At 35.5% G+C, this 23,918-nt stretch overlaps 1 protein-coding gene across 6 annotated transcripts in view; it reads left to right on the top strand.

The window, feature by feature from the left end:
- Positions 1-430: 430 nt before the first annotated feature.
- Positions 431-23,918, top strand: part of LOC110092659 (histone-lysine N-methyltransferase SUVR5) — an 86,323-nt gene continuing 62,835 nt past the window's right edge. For 2 of the 6 annotated variants that reach the window (XM_028699502.1, XM_020817305.2), the window contains exons 1-2: positions 433-716; positions 2,642-3,607. In XM_028699502.1, the coding sequence (XP_028555335.1) occupies positions 2,699-3,607 (909 nt within the window). In that variant the 5' untranslated portion in view covers positions 433-716; positions 2,642-2,698. Of the gene's footprint in view, positions 851-1,377; positions 1,551-1,721; positions 2,017-2,641; positions 3,608-23,918 lie in introns of those variants that run through there. The other 4 variants (XM_020817306.2, XR_003702397.1, XM_020817307.2 and 1 more) reach the window with 4 other exon arrangements.

Raw genomic sequence — 23,918 nt, 5'->3', positions numbered from 1 at the left:
AAAATAAAAAGTAAATTATTTATTAACACATTTTTTAGTATTTCAAAATATTTATAGAAAATTTATTAAAATTTTAAATTCTTTAAAATATTATGTTTAATTAATAAATTTAAAATTTTAGTTATTTAATAATTTATAATTTACTTTTAAAATAATTTTTAATTATAATACCAATAATTATATATATATATATATATAATTTCAGAATATTTAAAGTGACATAAATAAAAATTTTATATTATGGGCCGGCCGGCCGTTGGGATGGACAATCAATGGGCGACTTGGGATGACTAGTCTCCCACTAGCCTGTTGAACCTATGATTAGCTCTTTTTTATTAAATAATGAACTCCTAAGCCCTTTTTAAAAAATTGCCCAATGTTAACCTATAATCATAAAGACGAGGCTAAAGACTTACCGAGGGAACAAAATAAACGTGAGATGTGATGTGAGAGCGGGGGTCGGGGGACGGGAGCGCTAGCCGCAAGGTTGTTTAATACGCATGCATGCCCTATAGTCAAGCCTGGAGATTTGGTTGATCGAGCTACTCGGGCACAAATTAACCAACTCTGTCTACGCTGAACAGCAACGAGAGCGTCTGGTCCTTGATCTCCCCGATGCAGACAATTGCTCACAGAAATTGCAACCGATGTCTTTGTTGGTGGAGACCATCGACCATGGCGATCGAAGGCCAGCACTAGTCCCTGCAGACAGACCGGTGTGCTCCCATGCTCTTCACATCCGTTTCTTCCCCCTTTTCCTCTTTTACCTCTTTGATCTGATCTGATCTGTCCCATCTTGGTTCATGCCCGGAGCCTAGCCTCCCGACTTTGACCCGTGTAACATTTGCTCGTTCGTTCCTTTACTCTAACCTCCCTCTTTCTCCCCCCCCTCTCTCTATCTCTCACAACAAGAGAGTTCAAGCTCGGAGAGAGAAGGAGAGCATTGATAAAACTTGCTTTGGAGTGTTTGCGTTATTGTAGGAAAGTTATTTGCAGATCTTCTCTTTGTATCCATTTTATTATCTTAATTTGCACGGGCTCGCCGCCTGCTTGATCCATCTGGATTTGATCATAGATTGGTATCTCATCGCGCAAACTTTAGGGATATCGTACGCTGGCTGCAGTAAACGTGATGGCGCTGTGCTTTCCCCATCTGTTGGAAGGCGAACAATTTTTATGATTAATTTGGCAGAGGGAAGCGCTGGAATTCTATCCAACTATTGCTTGTGTTCGTTTATATTAGATGAGTTTGGAGGCCAACATACTTTAAACATTAAAATTTAGCTGACATTATCGGAAACACCTAGCACTTTTGCCTCCTTTTTATGTTCACTTTAGCTTATCAATCAGGAGTTCTCATTTTCTTTTGTCAAGCAGCATCTTCTTCTGCATGATGATCCGGAGAATGGCACCGGCAACTTTAGTGTAGAATTGTTGTTGCCAAGCTCCCAGGCTTTACGTCTTATGATCTGACGAAGAGTGCAGGCAATTTTTGGCGCACAATTTATGATGACGAGCTCCAGCTTGGGTGACCTATTCATTTGGCTTAGGTTCAAAGATATGCATAGTCAATTACATGGTTTAGGTTCAACATCAAAAAGCATTATTTAGAAATAATTTTTTTCTTTCTTTCATTATTATGATTTGATGTGGTAAACAATACGCAATCGCATTATCACTACCAACTGCTTCCTCTCTACTGTTCTTTTCATTTTACACAGGCATGTTTGGTTTCGTAAGGTACAGAAGACTTGTATTCTTTGTGGAGAGCGTGATGGCATATAAGCATGGATAGAACTCCTAGATGGAATATAGACAGGAAAATTAAGGATGATTATCATTTCTTGGTGTGAATTAAGAAAAACAGTGTGAACTGCGTATATTTCGAAGAAAGTTAACAAAGCTATAAGCCAACTGGAATCATTTGTCATTTTCTTGCTCTTTTAAGAGTGTAGGTCGGTCAAAAAAGTACAAGCTGCAACCATTCCAGTGAATTTGAAGGAGATACATATAAATGTTAGTTCTATTATTTGTATTATATAGTGTTGAGATTGAACCTATTTTCCTCAGCTTCGCTTTTGCTGAATGAAGGATGGTGTTCTATGCGTTATAAATGTGTTGCATGGTTATATGATGCAGACTTTTTTTCTTCTAAGAAATTCTGACTCTAATTAAATTTGAACACTTGAAATTTCCTTATGCCTTGTTGCAACTAACTATAAAATCCTTTCCTGATTATATTGTTAGGTAAAGTCTTATTCTGATACTAATTTCATATAATTTCTGCTGACATCTCTTCATGTGCTTGCATAATTTATAAATTATTTTCTTATTTATTGCCCATAGCTGTATGTTGGTAATTTCAGTTTTATCATGAAATAACAGTCTATAAAAGTTTATATATTGTTTGATCAAAGATTCAAAACACTTCCTTGTTAAGTTATCCCCTTCAGACTTGATTTGGCTCAACACACTTCTCGTTAGAAGGATAGAAAGTTCCTTAAGTGTAATTTTGATCAAACAGATACTGCCTGTCTAAGGAATAATATCAGTTCGGCCTCTTACTTTTTTCATTTTGCTAAACAATATCATATTATATTTTTAATTTGGAATATTTAATCCTGAAACTGGTTTGTATCAGGGTGATGTATCATATGCAAGCTCAATACTCTACAGCTACAGCCGTATAGGGTAAGCTATGTCTGTGCTCTCTCTTTCAGAAGTTCAGTCTGCTGGGGAACCTACCATTGGAACAAAGGCAGCGGAAAGCATTCTTGGGGAACCAAGCCTATTGCCTGAAGGCTTCTCAAGACAACAGAAAATGGAGAAATCTTCACATGCTATCCTTGATGTTGATGTTACTCCAATGGAAATTTGTTGTGCTCAACAAATACCTATATCTGAATTTGATCAGTTCAATGGAAGTCATTTTGGAAATGGGAGGTCACCGGGACTTGCTTCTGTTCCTTGCCCGACTTCATGTGAAAAAGCATTAGGAATTCATGTTATTGGTGATTTATTGCCAAAAATAGTACCTCCCCCATCTTTGCATGGAAACGGAGAACTAAGAAATGAGCAAGAAGGGAATGCTAGCATCCTGAAAGCTGATTTACCTAAGTTGGAAAGAGGTAATTTCTTGTCAAATGGTTTTTCAAATACGGAGAATTCTTTTCCGAAAGAAAAATTGTGCATAGATGGTATCAGACATCTCCAAAACAAAGAGTTGCGTTTCTTGTTTGATTCTAAGAATGGTAAAAGAGGTAGATGTGGGGGAGAAGGAAAACTACAATCAGAAAACAGTTTATTTGATTCTGGCAAGGATGAGATTATTCTGGAAGATGGCAAGGGAAATGAAATAAATAAAAGCAAAGGGATTGTGACTGCATTTTCTAATGATAGCTGCATTCTGAGTGATACTTCCAATTCTTATTCTGAAGATAATGGGCTTCAAATCGCATGTGGAGAAGATTTTGAAAAAGGCACTTTGACTGCAGAGGATAGAAATGGTAATATTTTGAAGATGGAAGAAAATGTTCACGAGAGTGGACACAAAAATTTAGGAAAAGTATACCTAGATGAACATCAAACTCTGCCACTTTGGATAAAGGTACAAACACAGATTCCTCTTCTTTGTTTATTTATTTATTATTATTAGTATTTTTTCTTGCATATCATAGTTGCCAATTCTTTCCAACCCCAAATGGTTGGTATAAGGCTATTGATGATTATGATGATGTTTTAAGTAGCATGTTGTTACTTTACTCATGAATGAATTGTTGCTGTTTGGTGTTTCATACTGATGTTGTATATTGTGAAAGCTTCGTGCTCAACTTAGTACAAAACCTGGGAAAATTACAATTATAAACAGTACCATTCTGATTTTTGTGCATAAACTTTGATAGCTGATTTTGTTCTCATGCCAAAATTATGTGTTGCTATCCATTTCAATGGAAATATCATGCTGATTTCCTTATAAAGCTTTAGCAGCAGATTTTGTTATCACGCCAAATTGTGCTGGTTTGTATTTCAATAAAAATAGGATGATTGCTAGCATCTTCAGTACATTGACAGAATGGTCTGTTTGGCTGGTTGATGTGATACCACATGCGAAGGAGCTTCTTAAGAAAATTAAAAGTGAGTGACAATGGAATTACAATTAAGAGCTTATTGAGATAACAAGTAAAATCATTAAAGGTTCTTAGTCGTTAACTTGCTTAGGCGAAGGAGTACAAGTAGATTAACCAAAAACTCATGGATAACCAAGGATAGTAGCAAAACCAAAAGCTATTAATCAACAATCCGTAATTTAATAACGAGAGTTTCACCTTGGGGATTGATCACTTAACTACACTAGGCTTAGCGGGAGAAGATCTTCAGCACACCAAACGATGCCATGAGGAAGGTTGCGACGCCGATGGTCTTGAGCCACGGAAAGGTCGACGGTGGTGGAGGAGACACGGACGGATAGCCGTTGACGGTCCACGAATAGTCCTCGAATTGCTCGTCGATGACGTCTACGAGCGTGGGGAGGATGCGATTCAAGTAGTCTTCGACGATGTCGTCGAAATCAAAGCCCACATCAAAGAACGGCGATTGGTGGATGTCGACTTGACCTCGATCGTCATGCACAAATCCAAAGTTCCATTCGGATTCTGCCATGCATGCTTGGCGTCGGAGAATCTTCCACACGAAGAGAGGAAGAACGTGGTGTTGAAAGAGAGTACTTGTCGTTTGATAGGATGGGAGAGGAGGGGAGAGGGCCGGCGGGAATCTCAAGGAGAGAGGGTGGGGGCCGGCGGGTGCAAGAGGGAGAGAGCTAGGGTGAGAGCAAATTAAGTTGGATGCTTCTCAAAATGGTTTACTAAAATCTGAAATTTAGTTTCAGGTTTTAGTAAATTTGGAGGGAAGTATTTGAAATAAATTTCAAATTTTGAATGTGATTAAGGGACTTAATGAGGGATTAATGAGGCCCATTAAGAGGGGAGGCCGGCGGCTTGTAGAGAGGGAGGGAGAGGTTTGAAAACTTAAAACTGAAATTTAATTTCAGTTTAAGTAATTTAGGAGGGAAAAACTTTGAAATCAAATTATGATTTCAAAACGGTCAAGACATTAAACAAGCAATTAATGAGGAAATTTCTCCATGGGGGCCGGCGGCATGCATAGAGGGAGAGAGGGGAATTCAAGGGAGAAAGGATTCCAATTTAGGATGATGATGTGGCAATAGGTTTCATAACTCCAATCTAAATTAAATTGAAATTGAATCCCATCATGAAAACGAATCATGGGATAGCCACGATATGGTGCAACCTAAGACAAGCCCAGAAGTGATACTCAGTTTAATTTTTCATTCAAATATTCATTAGCTATTACAAGAGAAAAGACCCATATATATAGGTCTCAAGCATACATGAATAAATAAAGACTAAATTGCCCTTAGGGCCCCAACATGACTCAACTCAACATAAGGGTACAATAGGAAAACATAAAAATAAAATGCATAAACAACTGGAAAAATAAGCTCTGAATCATGGCTATCGATTGGTGATGCTTCCGGCTATACACATGTTTGGACTTTGGATCGATGTCCTCATCACTGGTATTCTTGCATTTTTACAGTTATCAACATTAACTCTTGATTTAGTTTGACTTAAACTCTTTTTAGTAAAAAGATGAGTCAATAATTTGGGTTTTCTCACAATCTTATTGCCAACTTCAGATCGAACTGGACTCTTTGTATCTATTTGTGTATTTCAAATGGTTAGGTTACTCATATTGCAATATTATGTTCACCAAGTCAATATTCTATCTTTACAGTTAAAGATGTGAGGAGGACATTCGACCATGGAGAGTCTACTAGAGAAGGGGCCAATGATCTACGGCCACGATCGCACCGCTTTATTTTTGAGCTATCATTCGTATTAGATTTATTATTATATGTGTACTTGATTTATTTTGGCAGTTTTTTATTTTTACGCTCACTTGAGGGAGTAGTTGGTTGTGACTCTTAGTTACACTTTTGTCTTTTGAATTTTCTATTATAAACTTGACTATTTATAACTCCTCTTCTTTGGAGAGGTTAATGATGAATATTATGAAAAATTTCTGCACTTGTATTTTGGTGAGTTTGAGAGCTCTTGTGACAGTTTAAAGTCTCTAGGTGAGGGCAACGTACTACCCACCAATCGTAGGAAGTGTCCGGATTCGTGGTCCACCTCCTCCACCCTCCTCCCTCTCAGCCCCCGGCCCAAAGCTCCTCCTCCTAGCCGCAGACCCACATGTACCCTTTCCCCTAACTGTCGACCATAAGCCCTCCCTCTTAAAAACCTTGTATTCAAAACCCTTCCTAAATTAACTACTTTTAACTTTGGAAATTATTTAAATTCAAATTCAATTGAATTTGAATATGAATTATATTTCCTAAATGAGGAACCCTATTTTAAATTCAAATAAAAACACTTTTTGATCTTCATCCTTTATGCACTTCACTTAAACTAAATATTTATTACTCCTATCTTTGTTTGACTAACTTATACATATATCTTTCATCATCCTTAGTATATAATCTATTATGTAATTTATTTAAAGCTAAAATATTTGCATCGTATATTGCTTTTTTAAACTCCTTACATGCCTTTTTATATCTTTTTGAATTATCATAGTTTTTATATCTAAACAAATTTTTATAACAAAGCTTTTTATTTTTTATCTTTTCTTGCACATTTTGATTCTATCACCAACTATTTTTATTTTATGAGCTTTTTCCTTTGATACTCCAAGAACATCCTTTGCATCATTCTTAACATCACTAGTTATTTTTTTCAACATAATATTAGCTTACGGACCTCTTTATATCTTTCACCCTCATCTAATCTTTAGAACATTTTAATTTATTTTTTATATTCAGCCTCTTAAGTCTAAAACTAATAATCGATGTTGAATATATAAATTTTTACTCATAATAACTTTACAATATTTGTAATCTAAACGATCTATTTTTCTTATAAGAAAATAATTAAAGTTTTACTATATCTATTTTTATAAGTGGGACGCTCACCTCGTTTCTCAAATAAAATATTAGCAATTATAAAATCATAAGCCATAGCAAAATTTAATATGGTATTATTATCTTCATTAGTTGTTCCAAACCTATAGCCACTATGAATGCTTTTAAGATCATCTATCTCTCTGCCAATAAGAAGATTTGTTATAAAAATTGGTTTAATCTTAAAAATTCTGATAATTGGGAATTATATAAAGTGGCTCGTAAGGATTCTAAGAAAGCAATATGTGATGCAAAGACATTAGCTTTTAGCGATTTATATAATAGATTAAATACTAAGGAGGGAGAAAGATATATGTATAAGTTAGCCAAACAAAGAGATAGGAGTAGTAAGGATTTAGTTCAAGTGAAGTGTATTAAGGATGAAGATCAAAAAATACTTTTCTTAGAAGATGATATTCAACCAAGGTGGATGAGATATTTTGCTAAACTTTTTAATGAAGAGTGTGAAAATAATATTGACTATAGTGACCTTAGCACCCTAAATGAAAGTAAAGTTTTCTGTTTTTATCGGCGTATTAGTAAAACTGAAGTTAGAGAGGCTTTAAATAGAATGAAGGGTGGAAAAGCTGTTGGACCTGATGATATTCCAATAGAGGTGTGGAAATGCTTAGGAGATGAAGGGATTTCTTGGCTTACTAAACTTTTTAATACTATTTTGAAGACTAAAAAGATGCCAGATGAGTGGAGAATGAGTGTATTAATTCCTATTTTTAAGAATAAAGGTGATGCACAGGATTGCACGAATTATAGAGGTATTAAGTTAATGTGTCATACTTTAAAATTATGGGAGCGAGTTATAGAGCATAGGTTGCGGCGTGATACTAATGTTTTTCAAAATCAATTTGGATTCATGCCGGGTAGGTCGACTATGGAAGCCATACATTTATTAAGAGGTTTGATGGAAAAATATAGAGGAAATAAGGAGGATCTACATATGATATTTATTGATTTAGAAAAAGCATATGATAAAGTTCCAAGAGAAGTGCTATGGAGAGTTCTTGATAAGAAAGGAGTCAATAATGCTTATATTCAAATCATTAAAGATATGTATGCAGGAGCTATTACTTGTGTTCAAACACAAGGTGGATTGACCAAGTATTTCCCTATTTCGGTTGGGTTACATCAAGGATCAGCCTTAAGCCCATATCTATTTGCTTTAGTCATGGATGTTCTCACTAGACATTTGCAAGATGATGTACCTTGGTGTATGCTTTTTGCTGATGATATTCTTCTTGTTGATAAGACTAGAGAGGGAGTTGAAGGTAAACTTGAATTATGGAGGTCAACCTTAGAGTCTAAAGGTTTTCGCTTGAGTAGATCTAAAACGGAATATATGGAGTGTAATTTTAGTAGTAATAGTCCTAGTGAGGGGATTGTGACTTTGGGCGATCAAGTCATTAATAAGAGTACACGTTTTAGATATCTTGGATCTATTGTTCAGAGTGATGGTGAAATAGATGGGGATATTATCAGCAGAATTCAAGTTGGATGGTTGAAGTGGCGGAATGCATCGGGCTTGTTATGTGATAGAAATGTACCCCTCAAACTTAAGGGAAAATTCTATAAGATGGTAGTGAGGCCTGCAATGCTTTATGGTGCCGAATGTTGGCCATTAAAAGAGAAGCATAATACTAAGTTAAGTGTGGCAGAGATGAGGATGCTTAGATGGATGAGTGGCTTTACCCTTAGAGATAGGATACGAAATGAGCATATACGTGAAAAGGTTGGAGTAGCTCCAGTAGAAGATAAGATTAGAGAGAGTCGCCTTAGATGGTTTGGTCACATAAAAAGGCGGCCTTCCGATGACCCGGTTAGGAGAGTAGAGGTATTAGATTTGACTTGTGTTAAGAAAGGTAGGGGTAGACCTAAAAAGACTTGGTTAGAAAATATTAGGAATGACCTTTCTTTATTAGATTTAAACGAGAATTTGACTTTTAATAGGACACAGTGGAGAAAAATGATTCATGTAGCCGACCCCACGTAGTGGGATAAAGGCTTGATGTTGTTGTTGTTGTTGTTGTACCTCTCTGCCAATATGTTCATTTAAATTTCTTCCAATAATTTTTTTTTCTTCAAGAGATATCTTTTATATTAATTCTTCTAAGTCATTTTAAAATTTAATTTTAAAAACATATCCAAACCTACTTGAGGAGCATAAATAGTTATAATATCAATAATTTTATCATTAACAATATTCTTTAAAACTATAATTCTATCTCAATTTCTATTAATTTTTATAACATTATCCTTCAAACTTTTATCTATAATCATACCTACATCATTTCTAGTATGACTACTAGAATACCACAGTTTAAATCTTAAACTATCAATATCTTTCTCCAACGCATTTAGTTTCCTGAATGCATATAATATTTATTTTCATATGAATCATAATATATATTAATTCCATTAATTTGCTTGTAAGGGAACTTATATTCTATGTTCCTATCTTAATTTTAGTCCATGATATGGGAACCCTTGCTTATTCAACATTGCTTTCGGATGCCGGTGTAGCATCCCTTGCACACTTCTCACTGCATTCAGGCCATACGATGCGTCACTTCCAGGGAACACCCTAACATTAATACAATTTATTAAAAAATTCATGTCATAACTATTCGACAAGTTTTATGCTGTCTGTCGACTATCTAACATAATCGTTCACTTTTCTCATCTTGGATTTGGGACTTGACAACAACAGTGTTAATATTCTAGCAAAAGCCAATTTTAAGAAATTATTTAGACAGTTTTTCTCTTATTTATATATATACTCTTGTTAATCCATTTCCTTCTATAAGATGGTGGTGAGACCTGCAATGCTTTATGGTGCCGAATGTTGGCCATCAAAAGAGAAGCATAATACTAAGTCAAGTGTTGCAGAGATGAGGACACTTAGGTGGATGAGTGGCTTTACCCTTAGAGATAGGATATGAAATGAGCATATACATGAAAAGGTTGGAGTAGCTCTAGTGGAAGATAAGATTAGAGAGAGTCTCCTTAGATGGTTTGGTCACATTAAATGGAGGCCTTCTGTTGACCCGGTTAGGAAAGTTGAGGTATTAGATTTGACTTATGTTAAGAAAGGTAGAGGTAGACCTAAAAAGTCTTGGTTAGAAAATATTAGAAATGATCTTTCTTTATTAGCTTTAAATGAGAATTTTACTTTTAATAGGTCACATCGGCGAAAAAGGATTCTTGTAGCCGACCCCACGTAGTGGGACAAAGGCTTGTACGAAAAAAAATCCCATTTCCTTCTGGTCAACTTTTAATATTTTTTTTTTTTACATACACGCCACCGTTCACCTAGAGCTTTTGAAAATGATTTTTTCATAGAGGAAAACAATGAAATGTGGGATGATGAGTGGTGTGGATCTATAGAAGGGAGCGGTTAATGCCTTAGAAATGTAATATTTGGCACAACTAATTTTGTTTTGCATTGACTCATTTTGGAGGAGCGATAGAGTTGCTTTTATTTTCTTGCAATGTCTTGAGTTTCCCTTTTTTCCCTAATTAGTCAGTCCATCCCTTCTTTTTTGGGTTCTTTACATCCCTTACAGATACACCACATCCAAATTCTCTTACATCACGGGAATTATTTTCATTCTTGGAAACTATCTCACAATCAACTATCTGGTGGTTGGATCATCAATCAGAATTTAATGATCATCCAGCTACATAAATAGGAAGAAAAAAGTTTAAATTACTATTCCTTCTTACAATATATCCTGAAGTCGTTCGAATTGGAAGTTAACTGGCTATTTTATGCATATAAATCATATTTGAGGTATTATGTATAGTGAGAGAGGGTAACTTGTGGAACTTTGGCACATTAGATATAACATCAAAAATTTTGACAATTGTAAGCATGAATTTTCCTCAAAATCATTCCCTATATTCATTAAATGATAGTTATCATTTATCCATTTGGCGTACATAAGTATATCCATATATCCATCCAAAATATAGGGATACCTATTTATTTAAGCTACTATAGCTATTCAACTTTACATCTGGTACAGCTATTTAAAGTTTTATTAAATGAAAATTGTAGTACAAATCTATTTGCCACTTAAACCCCCATGTATTGGCTTTTTTTATTCAATGGCTGTAGGTGCAGGAAAGGGATTAGTGGATGTGTAGTGGAGGATTTGTAAAAATATAATATTAAACAAAGTGAGCACTAGCCTATTCCTTCCTCCAAAATAATCATTGCTCTCTATTTTCTCCAAAATAATCATTGCTATCTATTTTCTGAAGTTTGGCAGCAAGGCAGCGGGAGAGCAATTGGGAGACGCAGTTGTTTTCTGTTGGAGCTGCTGCATGTTGCTGGAATTATTCAGGAAATTGATAATTTCTTAGTGAAGGTAAGAGAATGCTGCAGTGTATATTGAAATGGAGTAAGAGCTGCAGCAGGAGTTGCTAATCAGTAAGAAAACAGTGGGAAAAAGAAAGGAAAAACTTCAGAAAATAGGAAGGTAAGAAAGAAGTGAAGCAAAGCCCTACATGGGATCCTGGTTGGGTACCCATTAGGTACCCATGCTTTACTCGGACAGGCTTCGCCCACGCACGTCCACACATGGTGACTTTCGGGATGCCATACCCACCTATATCCACCCACTTTTCATGCTTTTTGAACGCAATCTGCCACGGAATGATGACCTTGAGGCTTCTTTCTCTTTGCTATGATTGCAAACTTTCATGCCGCATATCAAAATTTACCGTAGTTGCAACGTGGTTAAGTGCTGCACACTACGCAGTGAGGATTTAAGTAATATAAGATGTACGGTGATTAGCAATGTAAATCAATTTATCCTCCGATGTTGAGTACCCACCCATATCCACCCACAAGGTCATGGGCGTACCCATACCCAATGCAAGGCTAGACAGTGAAGATAAGGGCTGCTACTAATTACAGAAATTAATGTTTTCTTAATTATATTAAGTGAGGGTATTAATGTTGCTAAAATTAGATAATTCTACTGTTGCCTTTTTCCTGAAAATAGTAGGGAAATGAGGTAAGAACTTATATGGGAAGAAATTTCAATAAGCAGAAGGTAAGAAAACAATTCAACAAATAGATACGTGTTGCTGTAGTTATTTGTTGAATGTTGAATGAATGTTTGCTGAAATTAGTGATTTGTTATTGAAATCAGTAGGTTGTTGGCTGAATTTATACAAAAGAAAAAGAGGTCAGGATATTTCAGATGAACCAAATTACCCGACTATTATGGAAAATGAGGTGAGATACCCAAACGATGATATAGGAAAATAGTGAAAAAAAAATTATATAATTATAAATTCATATTTATTATGTTTACTCTAGATTTTATTTTAATTTATTCCAGTTTATTCATGCATGAATATAGATGATTTGTGGAGTAATGACTACAATAGCATATGTCATGATGGTTAAAAAGGAATGATATTGGGAATGTTAAATAAGTTATATATGGGGGATAGACTCTCACAAGTAAAGACGAAAGACCTGACAAGATAAGCCTACACTTTTAAAATTATAAAAGTTGGTGATTAGGACCCAGCCTTGAGTGAGAGAGCAACGTCAATTCTAAAAGTTGAGAATTTGGACCCAATTTTGAATTGGAAAGCTGGATGAATGTAAAAGCTTATGACCATTATATAATCTTTGTAAATATGTTGAATAATAAACAAAACAGAAAATGATGTTATGTATTTCTTATGTTTAATATAGAATTTTACATGTGTTTTACATTAATTGTTAATATGTTCAGAATTATTTCTTCTACATTGCTTGAGTATTTCATTGAACCTTAGCTCATTTAGCAGTGATTGTATTACAGTCAAGGGGAATGAGCTAGTGAGGTAGTAGTCAGGATAGTTGACCACTCTTTTGTGTACATACACATTTTGGGTGTATAAAGAGATATATGTGATAGCTGTACATACTTTTGGGTATGTAATTAAATTTTAAAGGCTTTAGTAAAGTTATGTATTTCAATTGAGATGCGTATTTTATTTGAGATATATTATATATGCTTCATATTATGAAAATCTTGATGTGTTATGATTAGTTATTTTAGGATAATTGGAATAGAATACTTTTTATTTATCTAATTATGATATCAGTGTTTCAGAATGGGGATAAGTAAGAAGGTCTATTCAGATTCTCCTTTTATGTTACACTCTAGATTGACTGTAGGGGGTCAAAATAGGATGTGACAAAAAAATTGGTATCAGAGCCTAAATAAAAATTAAACGAAATCATAATTGGATTTAGACAATGAAGTAGGATAAGATATAATGAATCTGATGTATACAAAGCTAAATGTTGAATTAAGGTTGAATGAAACTATGCATTTATTTTAGTAGAATAAGCATAATTGCATAACAGGCTTATTTAATGCTTTAAAATGATCATATTTATTACAATGAGTACATGTATTATATAAATTATCTATATATATACAGATACTTTTGTCTGAAGAATTACTAGAAAGCATGACTAGTCAATCATCCAGGCCAGATGTAGAAACAAGAATGAATTAGGGAATTAAGTTTAAGTAACTTGAAAATATTATGCATTTGATTTCACAAGTGTTAGATAAAATAACATCTATGGAAAAATCTTCTACTAGAAGTTGACTTAGATCTGAAAGTGACAGTGAAGTGGATCGACATTTAAAGTTATATCAGACTTTTAAACCGCTAGCATTCAAAGGTGCAAGTGATCCAATAGTAGCTGAAGATTGGTTGTTAAAGATAGGGAAGATTCTAGATGGCATGATCTGTCCTGAAAATAGAAAAAGTACTCTTAGCCGCATTTATTTTAGAAGGAGAGGCAGAAAGATGATGGTAAACACAACATAGAAAAAAATTTGGATAGATGCCTATCACTAACATATAGTGGGATGATTTTATAAAAATTTTCAAAGTTTGGTTCAGTCCTCCTTTAGTTAGATTAGCTTTACAAGACAGATTCTTCAATCTGACTCAAGGTTCAAAAATAGTTATGCAATACGAAGCTTAGTTCACTTCTTTGTCTCGTTATGCCTCATTATATTAGCACACAGGAGAAGTGTCACATATTTTTGAGAGGCCTTGGAGATCAACTACGACTCGCATTAGCACTTTTTGATATCAGTGAATTCTCTATCTTAGTGGAGAGAGCTAAAAGGATTGAAAATGAGCTAAATTTATCTAAGCATAGTTGGGAACAACAATAACTAGGAAAAAGGAAGATGTTTGAAAAAGATGATCGATTCAAAAACAAGAAGACAAAATTTTATGATAAACAGAAGCAAAGTTAGCTTGAAAAACCTTTATGTGAGCAGTGTGGGAAGCTGTATCCTGTCCAGTGTTTGGTTGGATCTGGAAGATGTTTAAGATGTGGTGAGTTGGGTCATCGCAAGGTGGATTGCCCTCAAGAGAGAAGAACCAATGCCAGTCCACAGGGATATCATAGGTATTAGGAACAAGTACAACATAGGAGATATTTAGAAGGCAACCAGGCATGAACAACTCAGTTTTAAGGAAGGCCAGCAATACAAGAAAAACCACCAGTTCAGTTATAAGGAGAAGCGTCAGATGTTAAAAGTAATCAACCTATCAAAACTTTTGACATTATTTTGGGAATGGATTGATTAGTTAAATATTTTGGTACAATTGAATGTTGAAAGAAAATAATAAAGTTTTATTTATCAAATGAGAAGACCTTGTATTTTCCCTATGAGAAGAATGCAACATCCTCTCTGAAAAGTGCAATAAAGATGGGTAAATATTTGAGGGGTGAGTTAGTGTTCTTAGCTAAAATGGAGGTGGTCCTAAGTAAAGATGTTCAGACATTGTAAAATGTTCCAGTTGTCTCTGAATTTTCAAATGTATTTGAAGAATTACCCGGATTACCACCTGAAAGAGAAGTTAAATTTGACTTAGAACTGCAACAAAAAACATTAGCAATTTACAGACCTCCTTATAGGATGGCCCCAAAAAAATTGCAGAAGTTAAAAACTCAACTAGAGGAATTGATGGATAAGGGATTTATTAGGGCTAGCCATTCACTTTAGAGTGAACCGGTAGTTTTTGTTAAGAAGAAAGATGGATCTATGAGAATGCGTATTGACTATAAAGAGTTGAATAAAGTGACTATCAAGAACAAATATCTACTACCCCGTGTAGATGACTTGTTTGATTAGTTATTAAGTGTCACAATATTTTTAGAATTGATTTAAGATCAGGATATCGTCAAGTGAGAGTCAAAGAAGCAGATGTATGATCATTTTGCAAGTATGGTCATTTTGAGTTCAGAGTCATGCCTTTTGGGTTAACAAATACTCATGCTATTTTTATGGATATGATGAATCAGATTTTCAAAGATTACATAGATAAATTTTGATTATTTTCATCAATGACATTCTGATATACTCAAGGACCGATGAGGAGCATGCTGAACATTTAAGAATAGTTTTTGAGACATTGAGAAAAAATAAGCTGTATGCAAAATATTCAAAATATTGAGGAAAAATTAGTTGTATGCAAAATATTCAAAATATGAATTTTGGCTAAGGAATATTTTTTTTCTTAGGGCATATTATTAGTGGCGAAGAAATTTTAGTAGATCCACATAAAGTGAAAGGAATTGTGGAATGACCTACACCAAAGAATATTACAGAGGTTCGTAGCTTATTAAGATTGGCAGGATACTACAAAAGATTTGTTAAAGGATTTTCACAAATTGCTATGCCTTTGCCCAAGCGGATGAGAAATGATATTAAGTTTGAGTGGACTGCTGAATGTGAGAAGAGCTTTCAGGCATTGAAGATGCATTTAACCACAACACCAGTATTGACACTTCCCTCAAAAACAGAAGGATTTCAGATTTATAGTGATGCTTCTTTGAAGGGTTTGGGATATGTTCTAATGCAGAATAGAAAGGTGATTGCATATGCATCTAGACGGTTGAAGTCCCATGAAAGAAATTATCCCACTCATGATTTAAAGCTGGTTGTAGTGGTATTTGATTTGAAGATTTGGAGGACTACCTGTATGAGATAAGATGTAAAATTTTTACTGATCATCAAAGCTTAAAATATATATTTTCATAGAAAGAACTCAAACTTAAATAGAGAAGATGGTTGGAACTCATCAAAGATTATGATTTAGATATTCAGTATTGTCCAGAAAAAGCCAATATTGTGGCTGATGCTTTGAGTCACAAATCTACATGAATGATGAACTGGATGATTACTTAAGGTTTTCAATTGATCAAGGAAATGAAAAATTTGTAATTGGAGATATAAAAAATGTGGAATATTTACATCAGATGACAGTAAATCTCACTTTGACATATCGTATCAAACAAGCTCAAAAGCTCATTAGTAAATCTTCAAATCAATTAGGGAAAATACTAGATCTTTCTATTGATGTTGATTGAATCATTAGGCACAAATTCCAGTTGTGGGTACCCAACGATTTGGACTTGAGAAAGAAAATTTTGTAAGAAGTTCATCATTATAGTTATACAATTCATCCAGGCAGTACCAAGATGTATAAAGACTTGAAATTAATATGCTGGTGTCCAGGTATAAAGAGAGATGTTGCTGAATATGTAGCTTGTGAAGCATGTCAAATTGTGAAAGCTGAACATCAGCGACCTAGTGGATTACTGCAATCACTACCTATTCCTGAGTGGAAGTGGGAAGAAATTGCAATGTATTTTGTTATGGGATTTCTCAAATCCAGACAGGGACATGATAGCATTTGGATGATTATTGATAGACTGACCAAATTAGCTCACTTTTTGCTTATCAAGCAAACTAATTCAGTAGACAAATTAGCATGGCTGTAAGTGAAAGAATTTGTCAGATTGCAAGATATTCCAAAAGTTATTGTCTCAAATAGAGATGATAGATTTACTTCTAGGTTGTGGAAAAGTATTCATGAAAGCTTGGGCACAAATCTGAACTTCAGTACAGCTTTTCATCCTCAAATTGAAGGTCAATATGAAAGAACCATTCAGGTACTGGAAGACCTGTTGAGATTATTTGTTTTAGATTTTAGAGATAGCTGAGAGGATCACATACCATTGATAGAATTTGACTACAACAATAACTATGAATCTAGTATACAAATGACACCATATGAAGCACTTTATAGTAAGAAAGTGTAGAACTCCCTTAATTTAGGTTGAGGTAGGAGAAAGACAGGAAAAAGTGGCAACCTGGGAGAGAAGAAGATGTTAGACTCAAAATCCCTCATTTGTTTGACGACCACTAAGGCATCGAATTTCGAGGACGAAATTTAAATGAGGGGTGGAAAAGGCATCGAATTTCGAGGACGAAATTTAAATGAGGGGTGGATTGTAATATCCAAAATTTTGTGAATTGTAAGCATGAATTTTCCCAAAAATCATTCCCTATTTTTATTAAATGATAGTTATCATTTAGCCATTTGGTGTACATAATTATATCCATATATCCATCCAAAATATAGGGATACCTATTTATTTAAGCTACTATAGCTATTCAACTTTACATCTGCTACAGCTATTTAAAATTTTATTAAATGAAAATTGTAGTAAAAATCTATTTGCCACTTAAAACCTCATGCAATGGCTGCTTTTATCCAACATCTGGAGGTGTAGGAAAGGGATTAGTGGATGTGTAGTAGAGGATTAATAAGAATAATATTAAATAAAGTGAGCATTGGCCTATCCCTTCCTCTAAAATCATCATTGCTCTCTTTTATCTGAAGTTTGGCAGCAAGGCAGCGGGAGAGTAATTGGGAGATGGAGGTGTTTTCTATTGGAGCTGCTGCATGTTGCTGGAAGAATTCAGGGAATAGATAATTTCTAAGCGAAGGTAAGAGAATGCTGCAGTGTATATTGAAATGGAATAAGAGCTGCTGCGGGGGTTGCTAATCAGTGAGAAAACAGTGAGAAAAAGAGAGGAAATGCTTAATTCAATTGTGACTTTCGGTTGAATGAGAAGTTCATTTGCGATTGTATACAAAAGAAAAATAGGCCAGGATAATTCAGGTGAACCAAATTACCTGACTATTATGGAAAATGAGATGAGTTATCCAAACGATGCTATAGAAAATAGTAAAAAAAATTTATATAATTGCAAATTTATATTTATTATGTTTACTCAAGTATTTATTTCAATTTATTCCAGTTTATTTTTGTATGAACATAGGTGGTTTATGGAGTAATGACTACAATAGCATATGCCATAATGGTTAAAAAGGAATGATATTGGAAATATTAAATAAGTTATATATGGGGGATAAACTCGCAGAAGTAAATGCGAAAGACTTAACGAAGTACGTCTCCACTCTCAAAATTATAAAAGTTGGGGATTAGGATTTAGCCTTGAATGAGAGAGCAACATCAATTTTAAAAGTTATGAATTTGGACCCAATCTTGAATTAGAATGCTGGATGGATGCAAAAGCCTATAATTATTATATAACTTATATAAAGTTGTTGAACAGTAAATAAAACATAAAATAATGTTATGTATTTCTTATATTTAGTATAGAATTTTACATGCTTTTTACATTAATTGTTAATATATTAAGAATTATTTTTTCTGCATTGCTTGAGTATTTCATTGAGCTTTGCTTCATTTAGCAGTGGTTGTACTGCAGGCAAGAGGAAGGAGCGAGTGAGACAGTAGTCGGAACAATTGACTACTTTTTTTGTATACATACATATTTTGAATATACAAAGAGATATATGTGATAGCTATACAAACTTTTGAGTATGTAATTAAATTTTAAAGGTTTTAGTTAAGTTCTGTATTTCAATTGAGATGCATTTTATTTTGAGATCTATTATATATGCTTCATATTATGAAAATCTTGATGTGTTATGATTATTTATTTTAGGATAGTTGGAATAGAATACTTTTTATTTATCTAATTCTGATATCAGTGTTTCAGAATGGGGATAAGTAAGAAGGTTTATTCAGATTCTCCTTCTTTGTTACACTCTAGATTGACTGTAGGGGGTCAAAATGGGGTGTGACATTAGATACATCATAAATTAAAAGAAGTCCTCTAAGTCCTTTGAGTATAGTGTTGTGGGCTCCGAAAATTCGGCCCCGGTCTATGCCCAACTGTTGCTTTTCCTTCAGGGGAGTTCTAACGAAATAAGTTCCGGAGTAAATTTTGGAAGGCAGATGGGCTTGTAGATAAGACACTACCCAAAGATTTCGCCCTCATTTTGCGAGGACTTTATGATCTGAGTTCTGGTTTCCTATAAGCGTAAGCCCCTATAGTTAATTACCCCTCCTGATCACGAGAGAGAACTTTCGATTAAGGCTAGTCGTCAATAAGATACGTAGATAATACGTGTTATCTGGCATATAGTAGGAGCATAGGTTTGTAATTTGAGAATTTGAAAAGTTTGATATTTAAAATTGAAAATTTCACCACCTTGCACTTAAAGCGGATGGTGGGGGAATGGATGGACCCGATCAAGATCCCATGGTTCCGTCATCCCGGGCCATTGTGGTCCCTGGTCTACTACTTAGTCAGAGGAGGTAGTCGAGCCAACCTGATAGAATGATCCTTATCGTCAGCCATGAGTTGCTTTGTCCAAGGGGACCTTGTAGACCTAGGATGAATGTTTGTTTAAGGGGACAAATATGAATCCACCTTAGCTGACATAGGGCTTTGTGCCCTATCGATCATATCATATTGATTCATATCTCAAGGATTTGATGCCACTAAGAAGCGTATTGGCTCTGGCCATAATCGATGTTTCGTAGTGCCATTTGGCGGCAAAATCACTCGGTTCAGAGGGCCTCGGGTCATAACCATTTATTCTGCGGTGCCATTTGATGGTAAAACCGCTGGTTAGAGGACATGTACCACGTCATTACTGGTAGGAGATTGTTTGAGAATGGATCATAGTGATATTTTCGACTAGGCATTAATTCTATGTAAGCTGAAGTAAATTTTAATTTGTCCACATAGGAAAACTGTTGCGGAGGGTGGATGAATTTTGCTTTAAGTTATTTGATGGATGAATTTCAATTTTAAACATATGAAGTTTTGAGATTTTGGGAGATCCTATGGAGTTTTTAGATTTTGTGGGTATTTGGGTGGAGCTTGTAATGCATCTGAAGATATTTGTAAACCCTTTTGGTTGAGGTCTTCGTTCAACACGGTCATCATCGGGGCATTTGGGATCATTTCCATTTGATTAAACCTTGTCGACCATATCAACTTGCCGACAGGGGCTCGGGTTTCGTAGGCTTTATGCCTTTGTTTGTGAATTTTCATTGTTATGGGCCTTGAAGGCCTAATATGAATGCATTAAAATAAATATACCGGTCCCCATAATTGTATATTTGTTCGATGATTCAAACCATGTTGACTCTTATTTATCTGTTTAGGAGGATCGGGTTTCATAGGCTTTATGCATTTATTAGTAAATTTTCTTGATTATAAGCCTTGAAGGCCTAATATGAATGTATTAAAATAAATATACCGGTCGCCACAACCGTATATTTATTTGATAATTCGAACCTTGAATTCACTTATTAACCCGCGTAATATCCCTAGACGTTATATGTGTACCCATAACACGCTCAGCGGGGCCCATGCGGGTGTTTGGGGGCATTTATAATTATTGACTAAACATTGTTGACTCCTATTTATTTGCTTAGGAGGATCGGGTTCAGATTTATTGACCCGTGCAGTATCCCTGGATGTCATTTGTGTTCCAATAACACGCTAGTCAAGGCCCATGCGGGTTGATGATTGCATACCTCCTTTGTGTACCTATGTGTTACAAACTATAGTGCTGTTGACCTCTATGCATGAACCAAAAGACAAAAAAAAAAAAATTCACATACACGTTATGCAATGCCGGCTGTCCACACCTCAAAAACCGTCAGATCCTCGAATCCAGCCGCGATACCTTGCCGAAATCCCGCTGCAAACGACGCCGCTCCGGTCGATTCTCCGCAAATCCTGCGACGTTGCCTCGATCGAACGACCACAAGCGTCGTTAAATAGAGGCCGAACGCCTCTCGACTCTCTACCCCACGCTCGCCTCCTCCACGCGAAAGCCCTGCTCCCGCTCTCTGCTTTCTTCCACGAACTCCACACCCGACGTCTTGCTGCCTCCGATCCTTCTACCTCTGTCCGACCCCTTGGCCGAGAGAGAGAGAGAGAGAGAGAGAGAGAGAGAGAGAGAGAGGGAAGAGAGAGAGAGGAGAGTGAAGAGTGAGAAGCAATAAGGAGAGTCTTTTCCTACCTACCGCACGCCCTCTACTTCTCCTAGATGGCAGGCTCGCCGCTCGCCGTGCTGTTCGGCTTGTCTCCAACGACGGACTTCCTTCCCTGGTTGGATTGAAAGTTATAACATTTTGATCAGAAGTAGCGAACAGGAGCTACGTGTACGGTACTCACTCCCATCCCGCTGCGCTTCTTCGGCGGTAATCCCGTCGAATTCTCCTAAACCATTCGGTGCTCTTCCTGGCCAAACCTCCAGAACAGAGAAAACTATAATTCTCTGTTAAGTTTTTTTTTTAAGCATAGTTTTTTTGTATTTTAATTATTAGTTAATAGATTAAATTTAATTAATTATTATTAATTCTCAATTATACTTATTATTAATTATATAATTATTATAAACACAATTATCTAATAATAATTAGTATTTTACAATTAGAATTAATTATTTAAGGAAATTAAGCATAATTGATTAAGTTCAATTATGATTAATTTTTATTTAAATTATAATTAATTACTAATTATTATATATTAATTTATATTAATTAATTAAGATTATAATTAATTATTCTTAATATTATAATTAATTAATTAGTTAATTATTAATTAATTATTTAATTATAATTAATTACAAAAAGAAGAAGAGAAGGTCACTCTTCTTCCCTCTTACTTCGATCCTCGTGCCATGTCGTCGACCCGCTCAGGTATAAGCTCCTAAACTCTAAATCCGAGAACCGTTCCCGACGCTTGCAACGCGGCGAACAACACTCATGCACGCTTTCTCTTAGCGTGGTGAGAAGGGAATTCGTTGTGATGTTTGCGACGGGACGGGTAATCAAACCTATTCCCGACGCTCAACGCGGCGAAACAACCAACTCATGCACGCTTTCTCTAATATGGTGAGAAGGGAATTCGTTGTGATGTTGCGACGGGACGGGTATCAAAACCCCATTTTCGGCGTTAGCGGCGGACCGGAAAACCAACTCATGCACGCTTTTCTCTAGCGTGGTGGGAAGGGAACCCGGTGCGACGACCACAACGAGACGGGTAAATATAAATACTTTAATTTAAACGGTGCCGCACCCATGCACGCCTTTCTTCTGGCGTGGTGGGGAATAAATAAATTATACGGCCATGGTGTTCCTCTTTTGAGGGCATACCGTGCCACGCTTTTCTTAGCGTGGCGGGAGGCCAGTTTCCGTAGTTTTCCCCTAACGGGGGAGACGCCGGAAGGCTGCCGAAATTTCGGTAAATGCAATTCATACTTGAACAATGTGGAGCTTTAACTTGGACATTGATTGGCATTAAATGGACTTAATTCAAACTCAACATCCATAAATAATTCAAATTGCAAAACGAAACAAAGAATGGCTCGAACTACAGTGGACAATGAACTTGGACTCTACAAGACCATTGAGGACCTTTATTTGGGACTTGAATTCTATAAAAGTGACAGAAGACTTGAACTTGGACTCGACTGCATTGAACCTGAACTTTGACTCAAACTTGGACAAGAACTTGAACTTGCAAGGACAACAGGGACTTTGGCAAATGAGCATGTTTTGGACACTAATTTGAACATCAAATGAACAAAACTTGGACTCAAATCTAAATTGGATTCAATGATATTGCTCCTAACTTGAGTAATTTTTCAATAAATGAGTAATCAAATATATGATTGATTTGACCACTATAAACTTTCAAGATGAAGAAAAAAAAGAAATGTCATTTCATTTTGAAAGTGAATACTAAATCATATTGTGGAAAATATTGAAGTTAAATCTCAAACATACAAACATGAGATTCATGAAGGAGGAAATTCAAGTAATATTTTACTGGAAGGATCAATCTTTAACAAATGAACAAAGTTGATTCATGCATAGTGATTTTACAAGCTTCAATATAGAGTATCTTTGGTGGACAACAACAAATGAACTCACAATTCGAACTATTGCAAAGCAAACAGCAAGCTAAAGAGGAGCTTTATTGCATATAAAGGGTTACCCCACATATGATAGTAGAAGTGCGTGATAATATATCATGACTGAAGTATTGAAGGCATACAAACAGACGTGGCATACCACCTTCAAGCAGGACACAATATCATCAATAAATAAATAAAGGTTCATCATGGGAATCTTCCTAAATGCAATATCCAAACTAAAAGTGGAAGGGATGACTCATGATAGTTAGTAGGAATATGCACGAATACATTGAAGCCTCTCAAACTCGCCCAATAATCATGCAAGCAAATACAGTTCTCTCCACAAGTAGAAGGCTTCATGATGCTGTCAAAACCTAATTCATCTACACTAAATGCTACATACAAAAAAAAATGTAGAGGAAAGTAACAAATGCAAAGTCTATGATCAGTTATAGAAGACTTATATGTAAGAGAGATGACTAACGAATAAAGAGATCATGTCTATACAATGCAGCTTCCGTACAACAAAGCAGGAGATTAGTTAGTGCACTATGCCCGCCTTACAAAAATCAATAAATAGTGCACGACGTCTACCTATAAAAGAAGCGAACAATTCTATTCAGAAGCTGCTTGGACAGAAACAGTCCACCGGGTCTGCCAGACCGTTATACAAGCAGGAGCAGAAGGGCGTCCACTATTTACAAATGCC

The sequence above is a fragment of the Dendrobium catenatum genome, unplaced genomic scaffold (genome assembly GCF_001605985.2).
Source record: "Dendrobium catenatum unplaced genomic scaffold, ASM160598v2 fragScaff_scaffold_1313, whole genome shotgun sequence".
Taxonomy (NCBI): domain Eukaryota; kingdom Viridiplantae; phylum Streptophyta; class Magnoliopsida; order Asparagales; family Orchidaceae; genus Dendrobium; species Dendrobium catenatum.
Note: the sequence above shows the minus strand (reverse complement) of the source record. Positions and strands in the feature narration are given on the sequence as shown.